General features: G+C 37.0%; 1 protein-coding gene across 1 annotated transcript; it reads left to right on the top strand.

The window, feature by feature from the left end:
- The first annotated feature begins 5,566 nt into the window (after positions 1–5,566).
- On the top strand, positions 5,567–21,782 carry Angel2 (angel homolog 2). Its single transcript, XM_047521462.1, is given in 14 exon segments — positions 5,567–5,797; positions 7,912–8,234; positions 12,638–12,894; positions 13,578–13,647; positions 14,692–14,804; positions 14,806–14,866; positions 14,869–14,957; positions 14,959–15,067; positions 15,070–15,131; positions 16,015–16,124; positions 16,532–16,568; positions 16,570–16,586; positions 18,557–18,720; positions 20,195–21,782. Coding segments are annotated over 14 exon segments (1,623 nt in total). The 5' UTR covers positions 5,567–5,738; the 3' UTR covers positions 20,347–21,782.
- Positions 21,783–21,993: the final 211 nt, after the last annotated feature.

Genomic DNA, 21,993 nt, shown 5'->3' on the forward strand with positions numbered 1-21,993 from the left:
AATGGGACAAAGCGAGCTAAGTTAGCAATGTCACTGCTTCTACAGACTAACTGATAAAACTCCTCTCCCTGTGCTAAATGCTGCAGAACTGAAGGCACTGTGGAGAGGTTAAGGGTCACTCATTCAGTCAGCTGCTGTTAGATAAGGAATTCCCGAGGGATGGAGATACAATTTTCTGGACTAAAGTTGGGAGGGACAGCAGCAGTACTTGGTGAAGCACCGTCAATGAAGGAGGGGTTATCTATCCAGTTTGTGGCAAATGAGCCTTTCCCATAGGATTTTTCTTCTTTTGTGTGTGGGGGTACCCGGGACTGAACTCAGGGGTACTCAACCACTGAGCCACATCCCCAGCCCTATTTTGTATTTTATTTAGAAACAGGGTCTTACTGAGTTGCTTAGCACCTTGCAGTTGCTGAGGCTGGTTTCGAACTTGCGATCCTCCTGCTTCAGCCTCCCGAGCCATTGGGATTATAGGCCTGTGCCACTGCACCCAGCCCCATAAGGATTTTTCAGTATTCCTTGTGTCTTACACACCATCTCTGGATACTTTCTTTTGTCTCTTGGCAAAAGAAAGTATCTATCCCACTGTCCTAGAACAACTGTGGACAATAAAGTATCAAGAGTCCTCCCTTCCCTTTCTTTATTTACTTATTTTTTCTTCTTTCTTCAGCTGGGTGTAGGGATAAAAAAATAAATGAATGAGTAAATGAATCTTTTTTTTTTTTTTATTCAATGCTGGGGATTGAACATAAGGCCTTACAAGTAAGGTTGAGTGAATGAATCTTTTTTTTTTATTATAACTTTATTTTATCTATTTTTTTACTGTGGTGCTAAGGATCAAACCCAGCGCCTCACACATGCTAGGGAAGTTCTCTACCACTGAGCTACAGCCCCAGCCCTGAGTGAGTGAATCTTGACTACAAATGTCATTGGATCTGGTCTAGAGATGGAACTATAATATCTGGAAAGATTATCTAAATTGGAACTTAACAAACTACAAGTGCTATGCTCTATTGTGGCATTACCTTCTGATTCCTTCCTTCTAGAACTTAAATGAAGACATTATGCAAGTGTATCAAAGTAAAATATTTCTGTTTGGATATGCTCTGATTTTTTTTTTTTTTCCTTTTCTGTCATAATCCTGCCTCTGCCTTGTTTGCTGATCCATTCTGGATGTCCCAAAGGAGAGCTGAAATGATCACTCTCCTGCTTAGGGATTTGAAAAGCAATTTTCAGATAATTCTCAGTCTCTCTGGTTTTGCTCAAATTCATATTTGAGCATTATTTTCTCTTTTGCCACATTCTGATAGCTCTAATTATCTCTATTTCTAGTTGTAGAGTCCTTAATGAGGTTCTTTATACCTTTGTCACACTCTGAAAATTCCTTCTTCTAGTGACATTCCTCAGGAAGGGAGACACTGAATTCATTCCACAGTACTTTTCAGCCCCTCTCCGCTCCATAACCAGCCCTGAAAGTTTTAGGGAGGAAAAGACAGTCTTACCTACTTTAGTTTTTGCCAAAAACAACCTCCACAGGGTGTCCAGGTTGTCTCCATTTCATAGAAATATGAGCTCTGGGATACTTCTATTTTCTCTCAATCATTAGCCCTTTTTGAAAGCCTGGGTGACATGTTAACTCATAAGTAGCCATATTGGCTACTTATACCCCCGTCCAGTGGACTCAAGTTCATAAACTTTTTTTTTTTTAAGTTCATAAACTCTTAAGCGATCTCTTCAGTAGTAGATGAAGTTTCTTCATGCTTGTCCAAAATACATGGTTTCCATTTAGTAGAGTTCTTAGTCTCTGAGGTTTAATTGATGACCCTTCTTCACTGCCTCAATCCCTGGTTAGGTGTGCAATAATGGAGGGAGGGTATTCTGAAATATCAATCTCTCTACCCATTTCTTAGTAACATTAAACTATGTCAAAAAAGAAATTGTCTGTTTACCAGAGATAGACCTTAATTATGTGAATTTGGAGTCATAAAACATTTCTGAGTAGTTCCTGTAAGAACAACATGGTTTTCTTCAAAGTATATCACATTTAAGCTGGGTGCAGTGGCTCATGTTTATAATTCCAGCTACTAGGGTGTTGGGACTAATGACACGTTAACTAACTCAGGCTGACTCCTTACTCCCTGGCGAGTGAGCAAAATCAAGGCTCAAAGGCAGTTTCAAAGGTTCATGACGATAAACCGGACCACTGTCAGGGATTGGTTAACAACAGTTCCGCGAACGTGATCAGCTCGTGCTTGCCATATAGTCCAATGGGACTCTCGCCTGCGTGAACCCCCCTGCCTTGCTGATCTTTAAGCTGATTGGTTCCCGCCTAGTCCCCACCCTACATAAAAGCTGTGTGACTTCCTCAATAAACGAGTTTCTGCTGTGACAGGTCTCCCTGACGTGTCTGATTGTCCTCTGCCAGGAGGGCTGGGAGCAGGCGGTCAGTCGGCCCTACCTATCCCGGTCTGACCTTGTTGGGGAGTGTCCCCTTCCCTTGTCGCTGGTCGAGAAGAGCAAGGGGGCTTAAGACCCCGACACTAGGGAGGCTGAGGCAGGAGGATCAAAAGTTCAAGGCCAACCTGGGCAACTCAGCCATACCCTGTCTCAGTAAAATAAAATTAAATTAAAAGGGCTGGGATGTTGCTCAGTGGTAGAGTGCTTGCTTAGCATGCATGAGGCCCTGGATTCAATTCCTAGCACCACCAAAAAAATAAATAAAAATAAATAAATGAATAAACAAATCACATTTAAAGTATAATTCCCTTATTTTCAGATAATTTTTAGGTGTTAAATTTATATAAATCCTTATTTATCTCTACAAGTCAATCAGAACAGAGTTCCTTTAATTAACTATAGTGTATAACTTAATAATATTTTCTAGAGGTATAACAACATCTCACACTCATATAGTAAGGGGAAAGTTCTTTATGAATTACAGGCACACACAGATATAAGAAGACGTTATGGCTTCAAGTGTACAATTTTAGCCATGAATCAAGAGTAAAGACAGAAACACAAGAACTTACCAGTCTAGATATCAAAGAGCTATTCTCTTTCCTATGAAATTCTTGAGCTGATAAATAAATATAAAACAAACCAACAAACCACCTAATAAGTGAGAGGTTTTGGAGTGTACTAAAGGAAAAAAATATGGTTAGTCATAGGTCTTATCTAATTCTCACTCAGTGTTCACCATTCATTCAAGAATATTTTGTCTACCATCTTAAGCACTTAGCACAGCAGTAGGTCAGGTAAATTTTGAAAATAGCAGGTCATGGCCCTTGCTCAAAAGTGACTTGCACTGGGTGTGGTGGCACACCCCTATAGTCCCATGGTTCAGGAGGCTAAAGCAGGAGGATTGCAAGTTCAAAGCCAGCCTCAGCAACTTAGCAAGACCCTAAGCAACTCAGTAAGACCCAGTTTCTAAATGAAATTTTAAAAAAACAATGACTTGCAATGTAATTAGGAAGACAAGAGATACACTAAACTACTACTCAAATTTAATAAACTGCAAAATGGTACAATTAGAAAACAGAACATTATAAAACAGAAATATACTTGATTCTCATTATTTGTGGATTCTGTTTGTGGATTATTTGCAAATGTCTACTCCCTAACATTTATTTGTAATCCTGAAATCAATACTCAAAGTGCTTTTACACTCATTCTCAGACACACACACAGCAGTGAAAATATGGGTTGCCTAATGTGCCTGCTCCTAGCTGAGGCTGAACAGGGGGGCCCACTCTTTTTTCTCGTTCAGTTCTCATACATAAGCAAGTGTCCTATTACAGTCTATCTAATGCCCTTTTTCCATATCTTTATTGATCGTGTTGTTAAAAATTGTCCCCAAAGTTAGTACTATTGTTACTGCGCATGGGCTTGCTGCCTGACATGCACAGAAGTCAGTGCTCTAGCACCAGGTTTTTGCAAAAAGGAGACACTTTATTGTGCAGCAGACTGGCAAGATTAGGAGATGAGAGTTCAAAATCTGCCCTTCTGCTGGTAGTTGGGGAATTTATAGGAAGGAAAAAAGGGAAAGCTGCTCGGCTGTTGGATGAAAAGAAAAGACCATGTTTATTTTCAGTGGAAGTTGTGGTCTGTGCTAAGGACATCATTGATGGAGGAGTTGGCTTCTTGAAAAGTAACTTCCCAAGCAATAGGAATCATTAGTGAATGGCCTGGAGGCTTTTTTAGAAAGGCAAGTTAAGGGACTTATGTCCTGATGTGTTCATGCCTTAGCAGATTTCACTATCACATTTTCCTAAGTGCAATAAGGCTGTGATGTAATTTACATAGAAAATATCTGTTAGGAAAGCTTTGTTTAGGTATGGGTTATGTAAGGCAATCGCACAAAATCACGCCGGACACGGGAAATCACATAAGGGAATTTATTAAGCAAACAAAGTGTCTCCCTGCAGGGTAAGAGAGAAAATGAGAGGAAAAGAGAAAGGAAAAGAAAGGGCTCGCGCTAGAGAGAGTGGAAAGCCAGGAGGATGGAGAAAAGTGAGTAGGGCAGACAGAAGAATGGAAAAGATGGCGGGGGAAGCTATAATAAAGCAGTTGAATTCCACCAGGCTAACAGGGGACCAATATTGGAGAAGGATACTTGCAGGCTGACTGATGAACCAATAGCTAGCTAGGATGTTCACAGATTGACAAGTGGTTGGGAGGAGGGGAAAATAGTTGTACCTGATGTAGGGAGAGCTGCTTTATACATTACAGGTTATAGTGCTATTGGCCCTCAGTTCAGTGTTAATGAATTAACAGTACATATTAAATAAGGAATCTTTAAATAGAAACAAATAAAACAAGATTAGGTATTGATTAGCTGATGAAAATGTGATTGAAGTCACACACAAACCTAACAGTGTATTTCCCTAAGTGGTAATGGCTCAGTATACATTAATTCAGTGTTAGTGCAACTTTATAGAATCTAACTTCTATTTATAAGAGGATCAGCTATATACTGAGGGAAAAATTATTCTTTCAACTAACACATGAAACAAAACAAAAAACAACATTCCCAAGAAACATCTTCACTCCTGCACCAAACAGCCCATGAAATCGTTGATCTTACCTTCTAGTGTCCCTTTCCCCTCCCATCTTCCCACTTCATTCTTCCTCTCTTTCCACTTCATGTATTCCAAGAACCTAGAGTCCCACTAGATTTGATAAGAGATGAACACTTAACACACACACATCATTTTAAAATGTGAGTTAAGTGGGTGAGTTTCCACAAAATTAGGTACAAAAATCTGTGGTACCCCAGTTCCATGGGAACTGAGATGATATTTCCTCAACTTGGGCATGCACCTTTTGAATATTTACATTATAAAAATACGATAAAATAACTTTAATTTTCCTTCTAGTTCTCATACAGTAACAACAGAGCACCTGCCCATAGGTCTTACACAGCTATCCAGTCCAAAAATTTCTGTGTCTTTAAGACAGAGGTCGGGAATTTTGCCCTGTTCAGAAATGGCTGACCAAGCGTCTCACCCTCTGCGCATGCTCCTTGAGCACAATTCGTGTTTAAGGATTTAAGAGACTCTCACTGGGCAAGATGGAGGCATGGCGGGTGGCGAGACTGCAGCTCCCAGCATGCCTTGCAACTGGGCCGGGAGCCGGGACTTCGAGTGATGGGGGCCCCGTGGTGTCTTAGGCCACCGAGTGGGTCGTAAAGGTTCAGGTGGAGGCCTGGGCCTGGAATTGGACGACGGCTGAGGGAGAAGATGGAAGCCTGGCGGTGTGTGAGGAGGGGCTACGGCCGCTGTGTGGTGGGGAGAGGCCGGTCAGTAAGACTGGGTAGCTGGAGGGAAGAGGGAGGAGGAAGGGGCGGGCGGCCTCGGGGCGGGCAGCCCAGGTTAGCCTAGGGCGGGGCGGGCTGGGGGAGGCGGAGGAGGAAGAGGGTTTGGGAGATGGTGCGGCCGGGACGGTTCCTCCGGAGACCCAGAGGGCTAGGTAAACCGGACGCGCGGCCGGCGAGACGCTGGGCCGCCGGGTCCGGGTCCGGGTGTCGAGCGTGTCGGCCGCCTTCCGGGGAGGCGCGGCCTTCCTGACCGGGCTTGGCCTCGGCGCCCCGGCGCCCCGGCCCAGCCTCCAAGCCGGCCTCAGCCTCCCAGGACGCTGCGGCCTGACTCGGGACTGGCAGCCCGCCTGATGCCCGCCTGTCCGCAGCAGGTCCCGGCAGCGCGTGGCACACGCCAGGGGGGTTGTTTGTGGGTGTTTTAGCGTCTATCAAACTTGGGTCACTTGTATTCCAACCTTTACGGTATTGCCAAGTTCTCATTCCAGCCGTGTTGTTTACGGGATGTTTTTCTTTAAATTGACGCACTTAAAGGAAAAAAAAAAAAAGCAAAAACACTAAAGTTGGCGCTACCTACATTAGCGACGCCCTTAGTCGTGCCTGCGAAATCCTGGGATTACTTCTATTCCTAATAAACTTTAAAATAAGTACTTAGATGCTGCAAATCAGAAGGTTTAATTTTGTACTCTGTTAAACCGACTGTGGACCATGCGTGGGAAGCACATCACTGTTAATTACCGCGAAAGTCATGAGGATCTGCTTTTAACTCCTGTGGGCCTGGGACTTGATGGCAATTCGGTTCAACAATGTTTCCTGAGTACCCAGCTGTATGCCAGGCAATGTGCTAGGCACTTGTGAAGATACCGGCTTAAAATGAGTAAGAAGATTCTGGCCGTGAAGGAGCTCGATATCTTGAGAAAAAGTCATCCACATAAATAATTAAAAATACAGAAAATACATATCGTAGTTCAAGTTTTAAATTTCATTATGGTAGCTTAGCCGGATAGGAAATGCACAGACCAAGTGCCCAAATACCTATGGCTTTCAGAGTTATCACAACACAGGATACAGTGCACACTTCATGCCTTTAAAGATTTACAGTTAAGTTGATTTTAGAGAACGGTTTGTGACTATATAAACAGCATTTATGCTCTTAAAATGAAAAACAACAATATAAGTCAACAATAAATGCAATTTAAACAAATTTCATTTGTGACAGAAGGGGACCTTATTGATAGTATGTTGAGAAATGTACTTATAATGAATTCCAGAGGCAAGGATAGAAGTCCTCTAAATGCTAACATTTTTTTTTTTTTCCTACTAACTAGAGTAAGAAGATGGTACTCAAGCTGCAGTGTTTTTTGAGAGCCTGAGAGAAACTTATGAAAGATAATCTTAGCACTACTTTGGAGATATTTTGGATGATAGATTACATTGATGCTGTTGGGCATGAAGTGTTGTTGAATGAATTCCTAGTACACAATCTTTATCCTCTTTAATTTCCCCCAAGGAGAAGAATGCTTGTGAAAGAAAAAGAAAAGAATGTAAAATTAAATTGTCCATCTACTGATGAGAAAGGCAGATAGATTGTGAAGTTGTGCTAGCTTTACAAGTGTTTGAAAATAAATCTACCTTAGTATAAAAACCTGTTCAGAAACATATTTTTTCTACGAACCCAATTTGGAGGAGAGAGTTGCTTCAGTTGTCTAATATGTGTTCCATATTTGATTAAGTATTATGTTTGCTGTGGATTTTATTTTTCTATGGAGTTTTGGTGCTAGAAAACTACTCAGAATTCTGGTTTGATAGTGGATTTCTCTTTCAGTTGTACTGTGGCTATTTTGAGGGGTGTGTGGCATTTATTTTTAAGGTAGTATTCTCTTGTTAAGTATTTAGAATACTATTCATGGTTGTTTAGGGGGAAAGTATTGAGGTGTTGATGCTCATAGCTAAACCATGCGTGCTTTTCTCTTCATCCTTCACAGATTTAGAAGTCAGATTTTAAATAGATGTTATCTTCCCTTGAGGAAATAGATTTAGATTTGTGTACTATAGCTGAACCAAAAGTGGTGCCTCAAGGAGTGTATTTATTTCTTTAGATACCCCATGTTTTCCCATCACCAGAAGAGTCTGGGCAGAGATTGGACTACACCGTGGGAGAATCCGCAAAGTTGCTGGAACAGACATATTTCTAGTTGTATGAGGTGGCCTGGACATTATTCTCGTGCTCCTTACCCATACTTCAGTAGTAGGCATTTTTCACTAAATTGGAGACCACCTTGTTTATTTGAGTCTAGAACTCAGTTTCAGTACAGTAACTGGAGACCTGACAACCTGAGCCAGACCTCTTTGATTCATCTCTCTAGTTACATCATGAACTCTGAGGGAGATGAGCCTTCATCAAAACGAAGAAAACACCAAGGTAAAGGTGACATTTATCTTGGTGAAGAAGTAGATATAAATGATAGACTAAGTTGACACTTTCATATGTAATATTTTTAAAATTCCTGCAGGTTTTAGAGATGTTTGGTGTTTATTTTTAGTCTGTAGTTTTCTGTTAGGAAAAAATAAATCTTTTTAAAATGAAGTTTTTATCTTCAATTAATTTATCTTCAATTAAAATTGTGTATTTCTGGCTGGAAAAAAATAGAAGAAACTACAGACAAATTAAGGTTGGAAAAGAATGGAGAAGTAGATTAAAACGCTAAGTTTAACTTAAGAACAATTTTCACAACCAGTGTTTTGAAACAGAAGGTCTTTCAGAATTATAAGTTGGTGGGTTTATTCTTGGAAGTCACGGATCCAAAAAAGGAATTCAATTTTGTTTTCATTTTTAACTCTAGCTTTTAAAATATAAAACAAAAAGATTATTTTTAAGAAGAAACAATTGAAAGTGAAGTTGGCCTGGTGGTACACACCTGTAATCTCAGCTACTCTGGAAGCTGAAGCAGGAGGATTACAACTTTGAGGCCAACCTGGGCAACTTAGCAAGACTGTCTTCAATTGAAAACTAAAAGGGCTGTCGATGTAGCTCTGTGGTAGAATGCCTCTGGGTTCAATCCCTAGTACTAGAGGGTAAAAGAGAAACGATTGTAAGTAAAAGACAATTTCTTTTAGAATGAGATTTTAGTTTATTAAATCTCTATTTCTCAAACTGAGATCTATAGATATAAACTTGAGTCAATCAGAAGTATCTTTTAGAAAGGGAACTATATCTTATTCAATGCCGAGAACACTTATTTTTCTAATATGTTGATTAGGTCTATTTTTTTCATATTTTTCTTCTCAACAATTCACTAGGCTTCCTCTTTGTTTCCAGTCTACACACACCCCAGCCCCACTCCAGCCTCCTGAAAGTATAAATGAAGTGTCAAATAGACTTTGGAATTGTCTTTCTTATTGAACTATAGTTTTCAGTGAAGATAATTCCTCTGAAGGACTTTAAGCATGGCCTGTGTGGGTGTTAATGTATAAGGAGATGACGTACAAATTTGTTCAGAGAAAGACATTGAGAATGAGTCTTGCCCAGCAGTCAGGGCAGGAAGAGTTGATGAGTTAGTGCTCTTTGAGTTCTTTCTGCCTTTGTTACAAAAAAGCAGTATACAGACTTCAGCTGGATTCCAGGCCAAGTTATTAACTATGTCCAAGCAAATGTATAATTTGTTGTCATATAGTTATAAAGAACCTACTTAAGGGAAAAAAACATTTAAATAGAAATTGTAGGCCCTCAAAGTGAAAATCTGTATACTACTTAATTATAACATATGGAGATAAAACAGATATTTATTTGAATGAATGAAAGGCATATTTAGAAGCATTAAAATCAATTTCCTAAGAATAGTTCATTATTTGTAAGTCCAGGTCTGAATGATGACCTTGGATTGCTTTTTCATTTATTTGTTGTTCATCAGGCTAGCACACACTTCTCTGTCATTTATCTTATAAATTTGGTGTACTCTCAGTTGGAAAAGTGGCATACTGACACCTGACATCAGCATGAACTTAGAAACTACTCCTGCCCTCATTTCTGCTCTACCACTGGTTGTGTGACTGTGGGTAGATTACTTAAAACTCTGTGCTCCTTGGTTTCCTAGTGTAGGGTAATGCTTACCTTGCAAGTCTGTTACAGATGAAATGAGGCATGTCAAAGTGCCTACCACACTGTTGGCTACATAGTAGGTACTCAGAAAACTGTGGTGTTGTTTTCCCTTTAATGGATGGGGAATTACATTTACATACTGATAATCTTTGATTGCAACCTGACTCTTTATATGTCCATTCTTCCTAGGTATTGTGAATAAGGAAAAAGCTCTTCGTTAAGCCATATTTGTGACTTCCGATATTTCACTAATATTTTTCAATCAAGAGAACAGCATTGCTAACTTGCCTATCACTTTAAAGTGGTATTTGAAGGATTTATGTGACACAATTATGATTTTTTAATTAGGCAGCCCAAAAACCTGATCAGGCCTATTGCTTACTTTCTTTGATTCATCTATCTTCTCTGCTGTGACCATCTTGTTCCTCCTGACATGGAAGGTATATAAGCTTTTGCAGTGTCAATTAATGTTGTGAAGTATATAAAGGTTAAAGACTATCCACTTTGTCAGTGGTTTTCAAATTGTCTTCCATGGAACGCTAGCACTTGAACACATTTATGTACATTTATTAAAAGCAAATAAAATGTGTGTTTACCCCATCATCCCAGCCCCAGTCCCATTATGCCAGAGATTGGTGTTCCATGATGAAAAATAAGGACAAAAGGGTTCTACAAGCTGTCGAAGTTTGAAAGCCACTCTATTAATCAGATAATTGAATGGTCCTGGTTATTTAAAAGTAGAATTGCAAAACGTTGATTTACAAACTGATTACGAGGACCATAAAATCTTAATATATTTATATGCCATTATATGCACTATTTTATAACGAACTACAAACATGTTTTTTAGACCCTAATCTTTCATATTTTCATATGGCGTGACACCAAGATGGTACTTTATTTATGATGATAGCTTACATTTTGTTTGCATGACTAGAGATATGTTTGAAGACTGATTGATGGCTAAAACCATCATACACTACCCTCAGTTTACAAATGGTGTTCTATAAATCTTTAAGTAGCTGTGTGGAGGTAGTATAATTAGCCCCAGTACTGAGCCTTTTGGAGTAGAATTCCACATGTCGGTGATGGATAGAGAAAGGGATTGTTTTCTTCCGTTTTCTGTGCATAAGACAAGCTCCATGCAAAATTATGTAGTACTTGAGGACCGTTTAGTTTCCTTCCTTTTTTTTTTTTTTTTTCCCTTTACACTTCTCCCAGTATGTTCATGGTATCATAAGTCTCTAACTCCTTTGTTCCCTCCAGACTGCACTAGTCATGCCAGTTATCTTCTTATATCCTGTGGTCAAAATTCCTGTCCCCTCAATTCATCAGATACTTAGATATTGAGGAAAGCAATCTGATTAAACTAATTTACCAAAAAGTATTATTACTTCATTGGCAGTTTTATATAGTATATTGATGATTTGAGGGTGAATGGATCATTATTGAAATTTTGGAAAAGTCTACTAAAATCCTAGTACTCAGAAATAACTATTTAGGGCTGGGGATATAGTTCAGTTGGTAGAGTGTGTGCCTCACAAGCAAAAGGCCCTGGGTTAAATCCCCAGCACTGCAAAAAAAAAAAAAAAAAGAAAAAGAAATAACTATTTACAAAAATACTAGTGTATTCCTTTTAATTTTATTTTCACTTCATGTATAAATTTATATACTATTTTAATCTCATTTTAATTTTTAATTGGTAGGATTTTAGTCATTGTGATCCAGCAAAGTTGAAAATGTTCATGTAGGATAGAAGAAGATATTTTAGGGCTGAGACTTTTCTAGTAATTAATCATGCGTGGAAGTCTATCTCCTACTATATTTTCTTCCTATTATTTGTTTCCTCTTCCTTTTGGGCTCTAGATTCTCTAAAAGTTCCAAATTTTTCTTCATGGCTTCCATGGCAATAGAGTATCCTCTTTAATGGTGTGGTGAGGAACACTACATAAATGGTGGTCATATCAAAGTCAATGACTATCTATAATTGCAGAGTCTCATACTTTTTCTACTCTCCATTGCTTTTTTCAGAGTACATTATGTCTGCAGAATACAAACTATGGCACATTCCTGGTTTTTGCATGCTGTGCTTGTCAACCAGCCATTATCATTTACTAGCATTCCATAAATCACATTTAACTTCTGCTTTGGTACATTAAAGAGATGACTTTTGTTCATTTTGTTTGCTTTGTTCCCCTTAATGTTTTAGACACTAAGTACTGCTTCCATGTATTGCCATTATATAACCTTCATTCATGTATATACCAGAATTCTGAACTAAAGAGTTATTCTGGACCTTATCATTTGTTGATCTTATCTTACTAATAGGGAATAAAATATAATGTGAAATCATCTCATTGAAAATCTAACTGTGACATACAAATATACCATTATGGTTGTCTGTGGCCAACCACTGTTAACCATAGAGAAGTAAGAAACCACAACCCCTGTATAGTCCTTAGCTTTATTAGCACGCATGCTCAGCCTTCAGGATATCTTATAGATCCTTTAAACTTGTATACGTGTTAGTCAGTATAGCATTTTGCCACCTTTGCAATCAGTTTGATGACAGCTGCTAGTTATTTGGTACTATATGACCATTTTTAGGGAAAAAAACATTTGACTCATTGTTTATGGGAATTTTTAAATAGCAAAAAGATACAGGAAACTATATGGTCTTTTTTTTAAAATTAATTATTTATATTTTGTCCAATGTATTTTAACAGGAATGATTAAAAGGAATTGGGAATATATATGTAACCATAAGAAAGAAAAAACGAAGATCCTAGGAGAGGAAAATGTTGACCCCCAATGTGAAGACAATGAGAACAAGTTTGACTTTTCAGTGATGTCCTATAATATACTTTCACAAGATTTATTGGAAGATAATTCACACCTTTATAGACACTGTCGACGACCAGTATTGCATTGGAGTTTTAGGTTTCCCAATATTCTGAAAGAAATTAAACACTTTGATGCAGATGTAAGTGTAAAATATTATCAAATGCTTCACTCAAGGAAAAGTTGAGTTAAATGTTTCATTTGCGGGTTGTGAATGAAGTGATTTTTATCCTTTTTTGTGTGTGGATGGGGGAGGTAAAAAGGAAAAATACTTAAGAATAGTGGTAGAACAGTTCTTAGCACATTATCATGACTTCCAGAGAATCATTTGCTAGTGGTTGTTGGTATAAATATCATTAACTTTTCAAAAAGGATCTGAAAAGTTGTAAGTATGGTCAGTTTTGAGACATGAACTGGTATAGTAATATTTTCTTTGGTTCAGAATTTCAGTAGTTCATGCAAAAATTTCATCTAAATGATAGCATTAAAAAAAAAATCAAACTCTTAGAAAGGACTCCAAAGATTAGTACTAAAGAACTTGGGAATTCAGGAAAGAGAGCCTGACATGTAATAAAATATTTCTTTTGGGAAATATCAATTTTGGATAGTAAGAAAGCTTTAAGCTTAAAGACTAGGGTTTTGAGATTGGTCAGATTGGGAAATATTAATTTGCTAAATCTACAAATAACAAGAAAAAGAATTGTAAGTTATTTTTTTCAACTCTCATCAGGTTTGGAATTTATGAAGACTCCTTTAAAGATGAAAGCACCAAAAAATTCATGTTTGCATTTCTTTGTTTTAATTCAAGCTATTTTTTCTTCCAAGGTACTGTGTTTACAAGAAGTTCAAGAAGATCATTATGGAACAGAAATCAGGCCAAGTTTGGAATCACTGGGTACGATGTACTTTACTTTAGCCAAATTTACTTTTACTTTTGAAGATTTGTTTATTAATAAACCATAACTTGCTAAGCAAAGATGTAAGCCAAAATCTTAATTTGAAAATGTGAATCCTATTCAGAAGGTCAGGAAACCGTTGAGGTATTTCAGTGGGAAACTTTTTAATGTTGATATGTAGTTTTAATTCAAAGGGAAAGGTATAGTAGAATTTCTTTACTAGCTCCTTTAATAGTTGCTGTGCTTACCACCAGAACACTAAGATTCTGAGCTCCATGAAATCAGGGATCATTCTAGTTCATCATAACAGCAGGGCCTCAGTGCCTCATAGATAAAAACTGAAACCTGTTTAATGAAGAAACACTTCTAGAAACAGTTCATCTTTGAACACATAGATTGAGAAATGTGCCTGCTTTGTATTTATTTGGTCAGCAAATAATTTTGAGTGCTTACTATATACTATGCACTATTCTAGACAATGGAGTGTAACATTGGACAAAACAGGTAAAAAGTCTCCTCCCTTGGGTGAGTCACACCTGTAAGCCCATCTACTCAGGAGATACTTCTCTGGAGAAAAGTAGGAAAGTAGAGTGAGGTTTCAATTTTAAGCAAAATGATCAAAGTGACATTTCAACAAAGAGTTGAAAAAGGTGAAGGAACAAGCCGTGCCTAGAGCATTCCAGCGAGCAGGAAGACAGATGATTGGAGATTGGAACAGAGTGAGGGGGAAAGAGCTGCAGGCAGAAAGATCAGAGAGATGGGGTGAAGAGAGAGGAAATGATCATAGATCCTTACTGTCATGGTCATGAATTGGAACTGGGGGAATGATAATGTACATTAGTATAGTAAGGACGTAAATCAGCCAGTAAAGAGATCTGTTAAACCCAGTGCTATCTTTTTGGACTCCAGCACTTCTTTACGTCCCATAATACTAATTTTCTGCAGAATACACTTTGGTAAACATTGTTGAAATATGAGAGCTGTGTTTTGACATGTATGTATATAAACAATCCCTGTTTTTTAAATTCATTTCTTTCTTGTAGGTTATCACTGTGAATATAAGATGCGAACTGGAAGGAAACCTGATGGCTGTGCCATTTGCTTCAAGCATTCCAAATTTTCTCTCTTATCAGTGAATCCAGTGGAATTCTTCCGCCCCTGATATTCCTCTGTTGGACAGAGACAATATTGGATTAGTTTTACTCTTGCAGCCCAAAATTCATGTGCTGCCTCTCCTGCGATCTGTGTAGCTAATACACATCTATTATATAATCCAAGGAGAGGTGATATTAAACTGACCCAATTGGCAAATGCTGCTGGCAGAGATTTCCAGTGTTGCCCATCAGAAAGATGGCAGCTTCTGTCCTATTGTTATGTGCGGTGACTTTAATTCTGTTCCTGGTTCTCCACTCTATAGTTTCATAAGGAAGGAAAATTGAATTATGAAGGACTTGCCATAGGAAAGGTAAGTGCTTACTTTACTGTTGTTAGGTGGTGGACATAGTTGCTCCAATTCATTGTAATATAAGGATAGTTTTCTTGTGGCTGTTGGAAAACCTTGGATGATTCGGTACCTCACTTTACCAAGCTGTGATGATTTTTCACAACTCCTAATCAGTAAGTTTTTTCACTTGGTTTAATTTTATCTTTTCCATGTATCTGTGGCAACATTCTGCTTGGAGGCTTTAGCAAGCAAAAAAAAAAAAAAGAAAGAAAGAAAAGAAAAATAGGGGAAGAAGGAAAAAAACCATCGCCAGGCATGGATTCCTCAGAAATAAAGAATTGTTTATAAGGTGGTAGGGTAGAATTTTGAATGCTGGATGCAGGCAACACTCTTGGCAAAACTAGTCTTCATCATATGTTTTCCTCTACATAATGATAAATATTTTAACTCTTTATAATAATTTATCTGGTGCTATTATTTTTATTGTGCTTTTCTCTACTTGCTTTAGATTTTGTGATCTTCATTATATTTAGCCAAAATAAGCTCTATACTCCTGGAGTTTGAGTAATTATTATGAATTTAAAGAGATAATTCTCTTAGTGTTTGATACAATAGGAATTATATTGCATGTAGCACAAAGAAGAGGCAGTATTAGTCAAAGCTCTAAATGGTTGAATGTTCAAGTTAGAGAAAAATATATAGGAAAAGACTTGTTTTCATATAAATAAGTGCTTTCTGAATTGTATTTGAACATGATTTTATAAGCACAGATAATCACTTAACATAATGAATAAAGGGTAATGTTTACTATTTTTGGATTACCTTTTATTTAGACATAATTTTTCAATACATAAATTACTTAAAATCTTTTTCACCTAAGATACCTGTTGAAATTTTGTTTAGGTATCTGGCCAGGAAACAGTCTTCACGGGGACAAAGAATTTTATCTATTCCAATTTGGCCCCCAAACCTAGGTATCTCACAGAACTGTGTGTATGAGGTACAGCAGGTTCCAAAAGTAAGAAAAGACAGGTAAGTGTTTGCAGTACATCTTGGCAGTCTGCTGGGCAATAGTATTTCCTTGGAAGCTATAAGACTAAAATTTTAAAGGATTAGCATCTCAGGGATGAATATTCATATATATGTATACACTATGTACCTATTTGCTCATTCCTTTTTTTTAAAAGAGCTCTAAATTTACTTCATAAAGTTGAACTTCCAAAATTATATGTGCATGAATTACTTGCATGTTACATTTTATTTTTCCTAATTTTGGAGACTGTCAGAACAGCCTCTAGGATAAAACACATAACTAGACATCCGTTAAACTAGATGTGTTTTAAATATCATTTCTATAGTAAGAGGGCTATACGGAGACAAACTGGAACAAAGCAGTGTGTAAGTAAGCTTAATACATTTCTCTCTGTTCTTACAGATAGTGATCCTACACAAACACAGCTGGAGAAAACAGAGGTCCCTAGTAACAGCTGAAAAGTGAGTTCGGAAAAGCAGTAATAGGCACTTCCTGACTTAAGTTGAATTAAAAAGGTATTTCTCAAAAAACACTTGGATAAAAAGGAAGATGGTGTTGATGCTGCTTTTTGGTGGTGTGGTTTTGCACATGAATGTAACATTTTGAGGTTCAGTTTCCTGATACATATTTGGGTTATTGTGATGATTCACAGATAAAGCATATAAAGCACAATGTTTGATGCTTAGGCAATGTATAAAAGGACCTAGACCAGCTCACCCTAAAATTTATTGCCACTTCATATTTAGACAAAGGTGAAGAAGGTTGCAGAAAAATATCTTTCAGATTTCAAGAGGATCCTTACTGTTCTTTGTCTTACTAGATCTCAAAACAGTCTTTAGGAGAATTGGGTCCCAAAAAAAAGAATATGCCAGTAGAAAAGATAGTCATAATGTCTTGAACTATAGGAAAAGAATGTCAGAGGATGAAGATGCCTGGATTCCTTATTAAAGAAAACATGAAAGTTTGGGGCTGTGGTTGAGGAATGGATTCACATTAACATAAGACAGGGACCTAAATCTTGTCTCTTTGGGAGATTCTTGAAATCTCTTTGGGAGATTCTTTGGTTGTTTTCTATTGTGATTAAATTTTGTGTTTTAACATTTTAACGTGAGGAACCAAATTAGAAGCATCTCTCCTATATTTATCTGCTTTCTTAATTTTATTTTGTATACCTTGTTTTGAGAAAATATTTTCACATAATAAAAAATTCAGTAAGAAAGGGAGCAATTTTTTTTTTTTTTTTAAGGAATATTTAGTCACGTGTTGTAGTGCATACCTGTGAGCCCAGTAACAGGCAGCAGGATCACAAGTTCTAGGGCACCTAAGCAACTTAGCAAGACGCACAGTCTGGGCAACTAGTGAGAGAGATTCTGTCTCAAAAATATAAAAAAAAACAAGACAAAAAGGAGGAGTGACTGCTGGGGATATAGCTCAGTGGTAGAGTGCTTATCTAGCATGTATGAGACCCTGGATTCAATCCCCAGTACTAAAGAAAAAAAAGGATCAATAAAGAAGGTTAACCTAACAAGTAATAATTTTAAGTAATTCTTAAATCTTTTTAGAAAAGATCTGATTGACTATCTGCACATGAATGCAATGCATTTATGTGTATAGCTTTTATCTGTAAACTGAAAATTGGTGGTAGATAACAATTTGCAGAAGACCTATTTACATTTAATAATACTATAAATATATGTCCTAAACATAAAAAGTTCCTGAAAGTTGGAAGTTAAGAGCAATTCCAAGGAATTACCTTATTTATTGACATACTAGCTCATTAAAAACAAAACCACATTAAAACTCATTTTTATCTATATCCTCAGCACCTAAGACAGTGCCTGGAATTTATTAGATGTTTGGTAAATGTTTGAATGAATTTTTTAAATGTTCTGAAGATTTTATTTTCCTTTATGGCATAATGATCCTTAAACTTTATAATGTGTTACTAGAAAATGATCTTTAAATCCTTTCCCATACATCACATGTATTTATAGTAAATGTAGCCATTATAGAAGCTGACCTTAAGCTGCAGCCTGAAGTTATCTCGTATGTCAGAGCAATAATAACAAGAAAATGTGGTCCTCTGACATCAGAAGTCTTTGATTTTCTTTTTTAAAACACACACCGAAATGTGTAATTGTTTTAGAATACATGTTAATTAACAAGGGGATGCTCTCAACCATAAATAATAGTTTTATTAGTAGGTTGATTATTGAGCTATTTTACCCCTATGAATATAGCCTTGTTAATGGATTTTTAATATAACTTCATGAATAAGTGAATGCTAAATTATGATATGGTCTACATATATAAAACTTGTCCTAATGTCTGGTCTTAATCTAGAAATTGAATGAAAAAGTTCTTAAATAGAAGAACTTGTAGAAGTCATGAAAAACTTGATGGATGCTGAATACTTTTTCTTTTCATTTAGATTATCTTCAAACCTACAGCACCATTTCAGTTTGTCATCTGTTTATTCACATTTCTTTCCTGACACTGGAATTCCAGAAGTGACCACTTGTCATTTCCCGAGTGCCATAACTGTGGATTATATTTTCTACTCTGCAGAAAAGGAAGATGTTGCTGGGCACCCAGGTAAAAACTGTATGTATTCGTACTCTGCTGGAGAGCACAGTAGCCAGCCCTCCAAGGCTGAAGTTAAGAAAAGTTAGCTATACCTCTAGATGAAGTTCCAGATTTAGAAGTTAAAAATATTCTAAAATAAACAGATTGATGGTGTCAATCAGTTACTTCTTTGGAAAGTAGGAAAGTACCCCAAAGAAATTATGTAACATTATATCCTTAGTTCTAACATCCAGTTCGTCAGCTTTTGAGTTGTAGGTCTTTGTATTGCTCCTTATTTTTACTTGCCAAAAAATTTACTATTTTTCTGTGATAATAACTGAGTAGATTGTCAGTGGTTATCATACGTTTGTGGTTAAGATTTATTAAGGCATGCTGCCACAACAAATTTGTACGTTGACTTTGGAATCTTTCTGAGGAAGAAAGTATAACTACGTGTTTTTAAAAAGCAAAAGTGATAACATCTTTCCTTGTTTGACTCAGTGAAAATCAGGTTGTATACATTAATCAAAGGATTTAAAATGCAAAAGAATTTAAAATAATCAGAAATCTAAAGTAGAACTCTTGCCAGTCTTAAATATGGGTGACTTTTTTTTTTTCTGATTATCACTTTGTTGTGTATCTGTCTTTCTCCCTCTGTCTCTCTCTCTCTGTTTGACATCCCCAGCATTTGTTATTTTATTTTTTGAGACAGGGTCTCACAAGTTGGCCTCAAACTTGTGATCTTCCTCTCTCAGCCTCCCTAATTGCTGGGATTATAGGTGGTAGGCTACCATGCCCAGCTCTACTTCATTTTTTTGTGCTTTTTTTCCTCTTTCCCTTTTAGTCCTGTTGTGTTTTGTTTTCTTCCCCTTCCTTTGGGGATTACTTTATTAATACAGGAGATGGCTTACTCCTCCACTAAATCACTCTATGAACTAGCTTGCTGCTTTTTGTAGTAAGGTTCTGAAAGATGTCATGCCTACAAAAGTTCACTAGGTGGCGGGAAAGTAATCGTGGATCAGCATCTCAAATCTCTTAACATTTGAGATCATGTCATGTTCTATTTCTCTGGGGACGCCTCTCTGGGAATAAATTATACTTTTCTCCAGTCACCTTATAAACTTCCTCTTTGGATATGTTGGATCTGTTTGGCCTTATGCAGTTACAGAATGGTTAGTGGATGATTTATTGGGTAGTTGTCAATCTGAAATTACTCTTAACATTTTTTAATGTATTATATTAGTATTTTCTTTCAAAGATTATTTGCAAAACTTAAAATAGAAAAATATATTTGAAGTAAAAATAATACCCGAAACTGCTGTGTTTGGGAATTATTTTTATAATTCAATAAAACATTAATTGTATTCTAAAAACTATTTCATATTAGTGTTCTGTAGGGGTCTCAAGTTCTTTTTCACTGTTTAGAAAAAAAGACTTGCATAATTGATTTACAATAACCCATTGATACAGTTTTACTAAATATGTGTGTGCTTCTTTAATGTAGGAGCTGGAGTTGCTTTGGTTGGTGGCTTGAAACTTCTAGCTAGACTGTCACTTCTTACAGAACAAGACTTGTGGACTGTTAATGGACTTCCAAATGAGAATAACTCTTCAGATCATCTGCCTTTATTGGCTAAATTCAGACTTGAGCTCTGATTCTTCTTTGATTATATACATAATTTTCTTTCCACTTTATATTCTTTTTCAAAGACTGTAAAGTTGTTCTTAAACTTTTGCATGTTTATTTTTGTGCTGTGGAGTTTCTGAAGAGGTTGAGTGCTTGAAACAGATATCAGAAGAAACAAGTTTACAACAATTTTCTTTTTTAATAATGAAAAATATTTTCCTGATAATTGAGGTGTAAATACTCTTATTATAAAAGACATGTAAATATTTTTTATTCTAAACCTTAGTAAAGCTGACAGTGTTTTTAAAATATGTGCATCTTCTTTAGTCTGCTTAGTGAAGAATTTCATGTTTTGTCAAGCTTTAAGTGGATCCAAAATATCTATGAGTTCTTGCAAACCACAATTTGTTTCTTGTCCGGGTGGCATGATTTCTTGGCAGAACCCTGTGTGTTTGAGTCCCAATTGGTTGTCTCAGAAATCATTAGGTTATTCACAGGTATCCAGCCTACCATTTAGTTTTCGAAGGGGGCTTGATAATCTTTTAAATTGTACAGAATGCTTAATCCTTCTTATTATTGTCCTGAGCCATGTGATATGCCTGCAGTTTTGGGAAAATGTTTGGGAAATGTAGGTTACTATAAGAGGATGAAGTCTTTTGGATAAATCCACTCTTTCCACCCATAACAGACATAGGCGGACCTAAAAGTAATAGACTTGAGTTATGCCTTTGTTTACCTAGTATTTTTTTTTTTTCTGTTTAGTTTTAAGAAAAGATTTGTGGGGTTGGGTGCAATGGTGTACACCTGTAATCCCAGCAAATCGGGAGGCTGAGGCAGGAGGATTGCAAGTTTAAGGCCTCATCAGTTTAGCAAGGCGCTAAGTAACTAAGCAAGAACCTGCCTCAAAATTACAATTTAAAAAGCAGGGGGGCTAAGATTGTGGCTCTGGTAGAGCATTTGCCTAGCATGTGTTAGGCATTGGGTTTGATTCTCAGCACCACATAAAAAAATAAAAATAGTGTGTCCATTTACTGCTAAGAAATATTTTTTAAAAAATTTAAAAAGCAGGGGCTGGGGATATAGGTTAGTGGTAAAGTGCCCCTGGGTTCAGTCCCCGGTGTCTTCCATCATCCCCCCAAAAAAGAAAAGAAAAGATCCCTGAGTTAGGGGAGATATTCTCTTTTACTGAACCAATTCTGTAGAAGTATATTTTATTAGGAAAATCATCAAAACAAAATGCAGTTATAAGCATTCTTTGTGTTATGCCTCAGAATCTAAGAACATTGTAAAACTCTGGGGGGAGATACCAACTTGGAGACCCATTCTCTAGAAGTCTTTTAAACTACCATTGGTTTTAGTGGTTTATTTTTATTTTTTAGGTACCAGGATTAAACCCAGAATGCTTACCATTGGGCCACATCTCCAGCCTTTTAATATTTATTTAGAGACAGGGTCTTGCTGAGTTGCTTAGGGCCTTACTAAGTTGCTGAGGCTGGCTTTGAACTCTCCATCCTCCTGCCCCAGCCACCCAAGCCCGCTGGGACTACAGGCATGCACCAATGTAAGATGGGGCTTATTTATGAGTTGATTATGAAGGTTTTTTATGAGGTCTGATAAAATCCTATAGGTGGCTCTGTGTGTTTGAATCAAAATTTTTACAAAGTGAATTTTCTTTT

This window comes from Sciurus carolinensis, chromosome 12 (assembly GCF_902686445.1).
Source record: "Sciurus carolinensis chromosome 12, mSciCar1.2, whole genome shotgun sequence".
Classification (NCBI taxonomy): domain Eukaryota; kingdom Metazoa; phylum Chordata; class Mammalia; order Rodentia; family Sciuridae; genus Sciurus; species Sciurus carolinensis.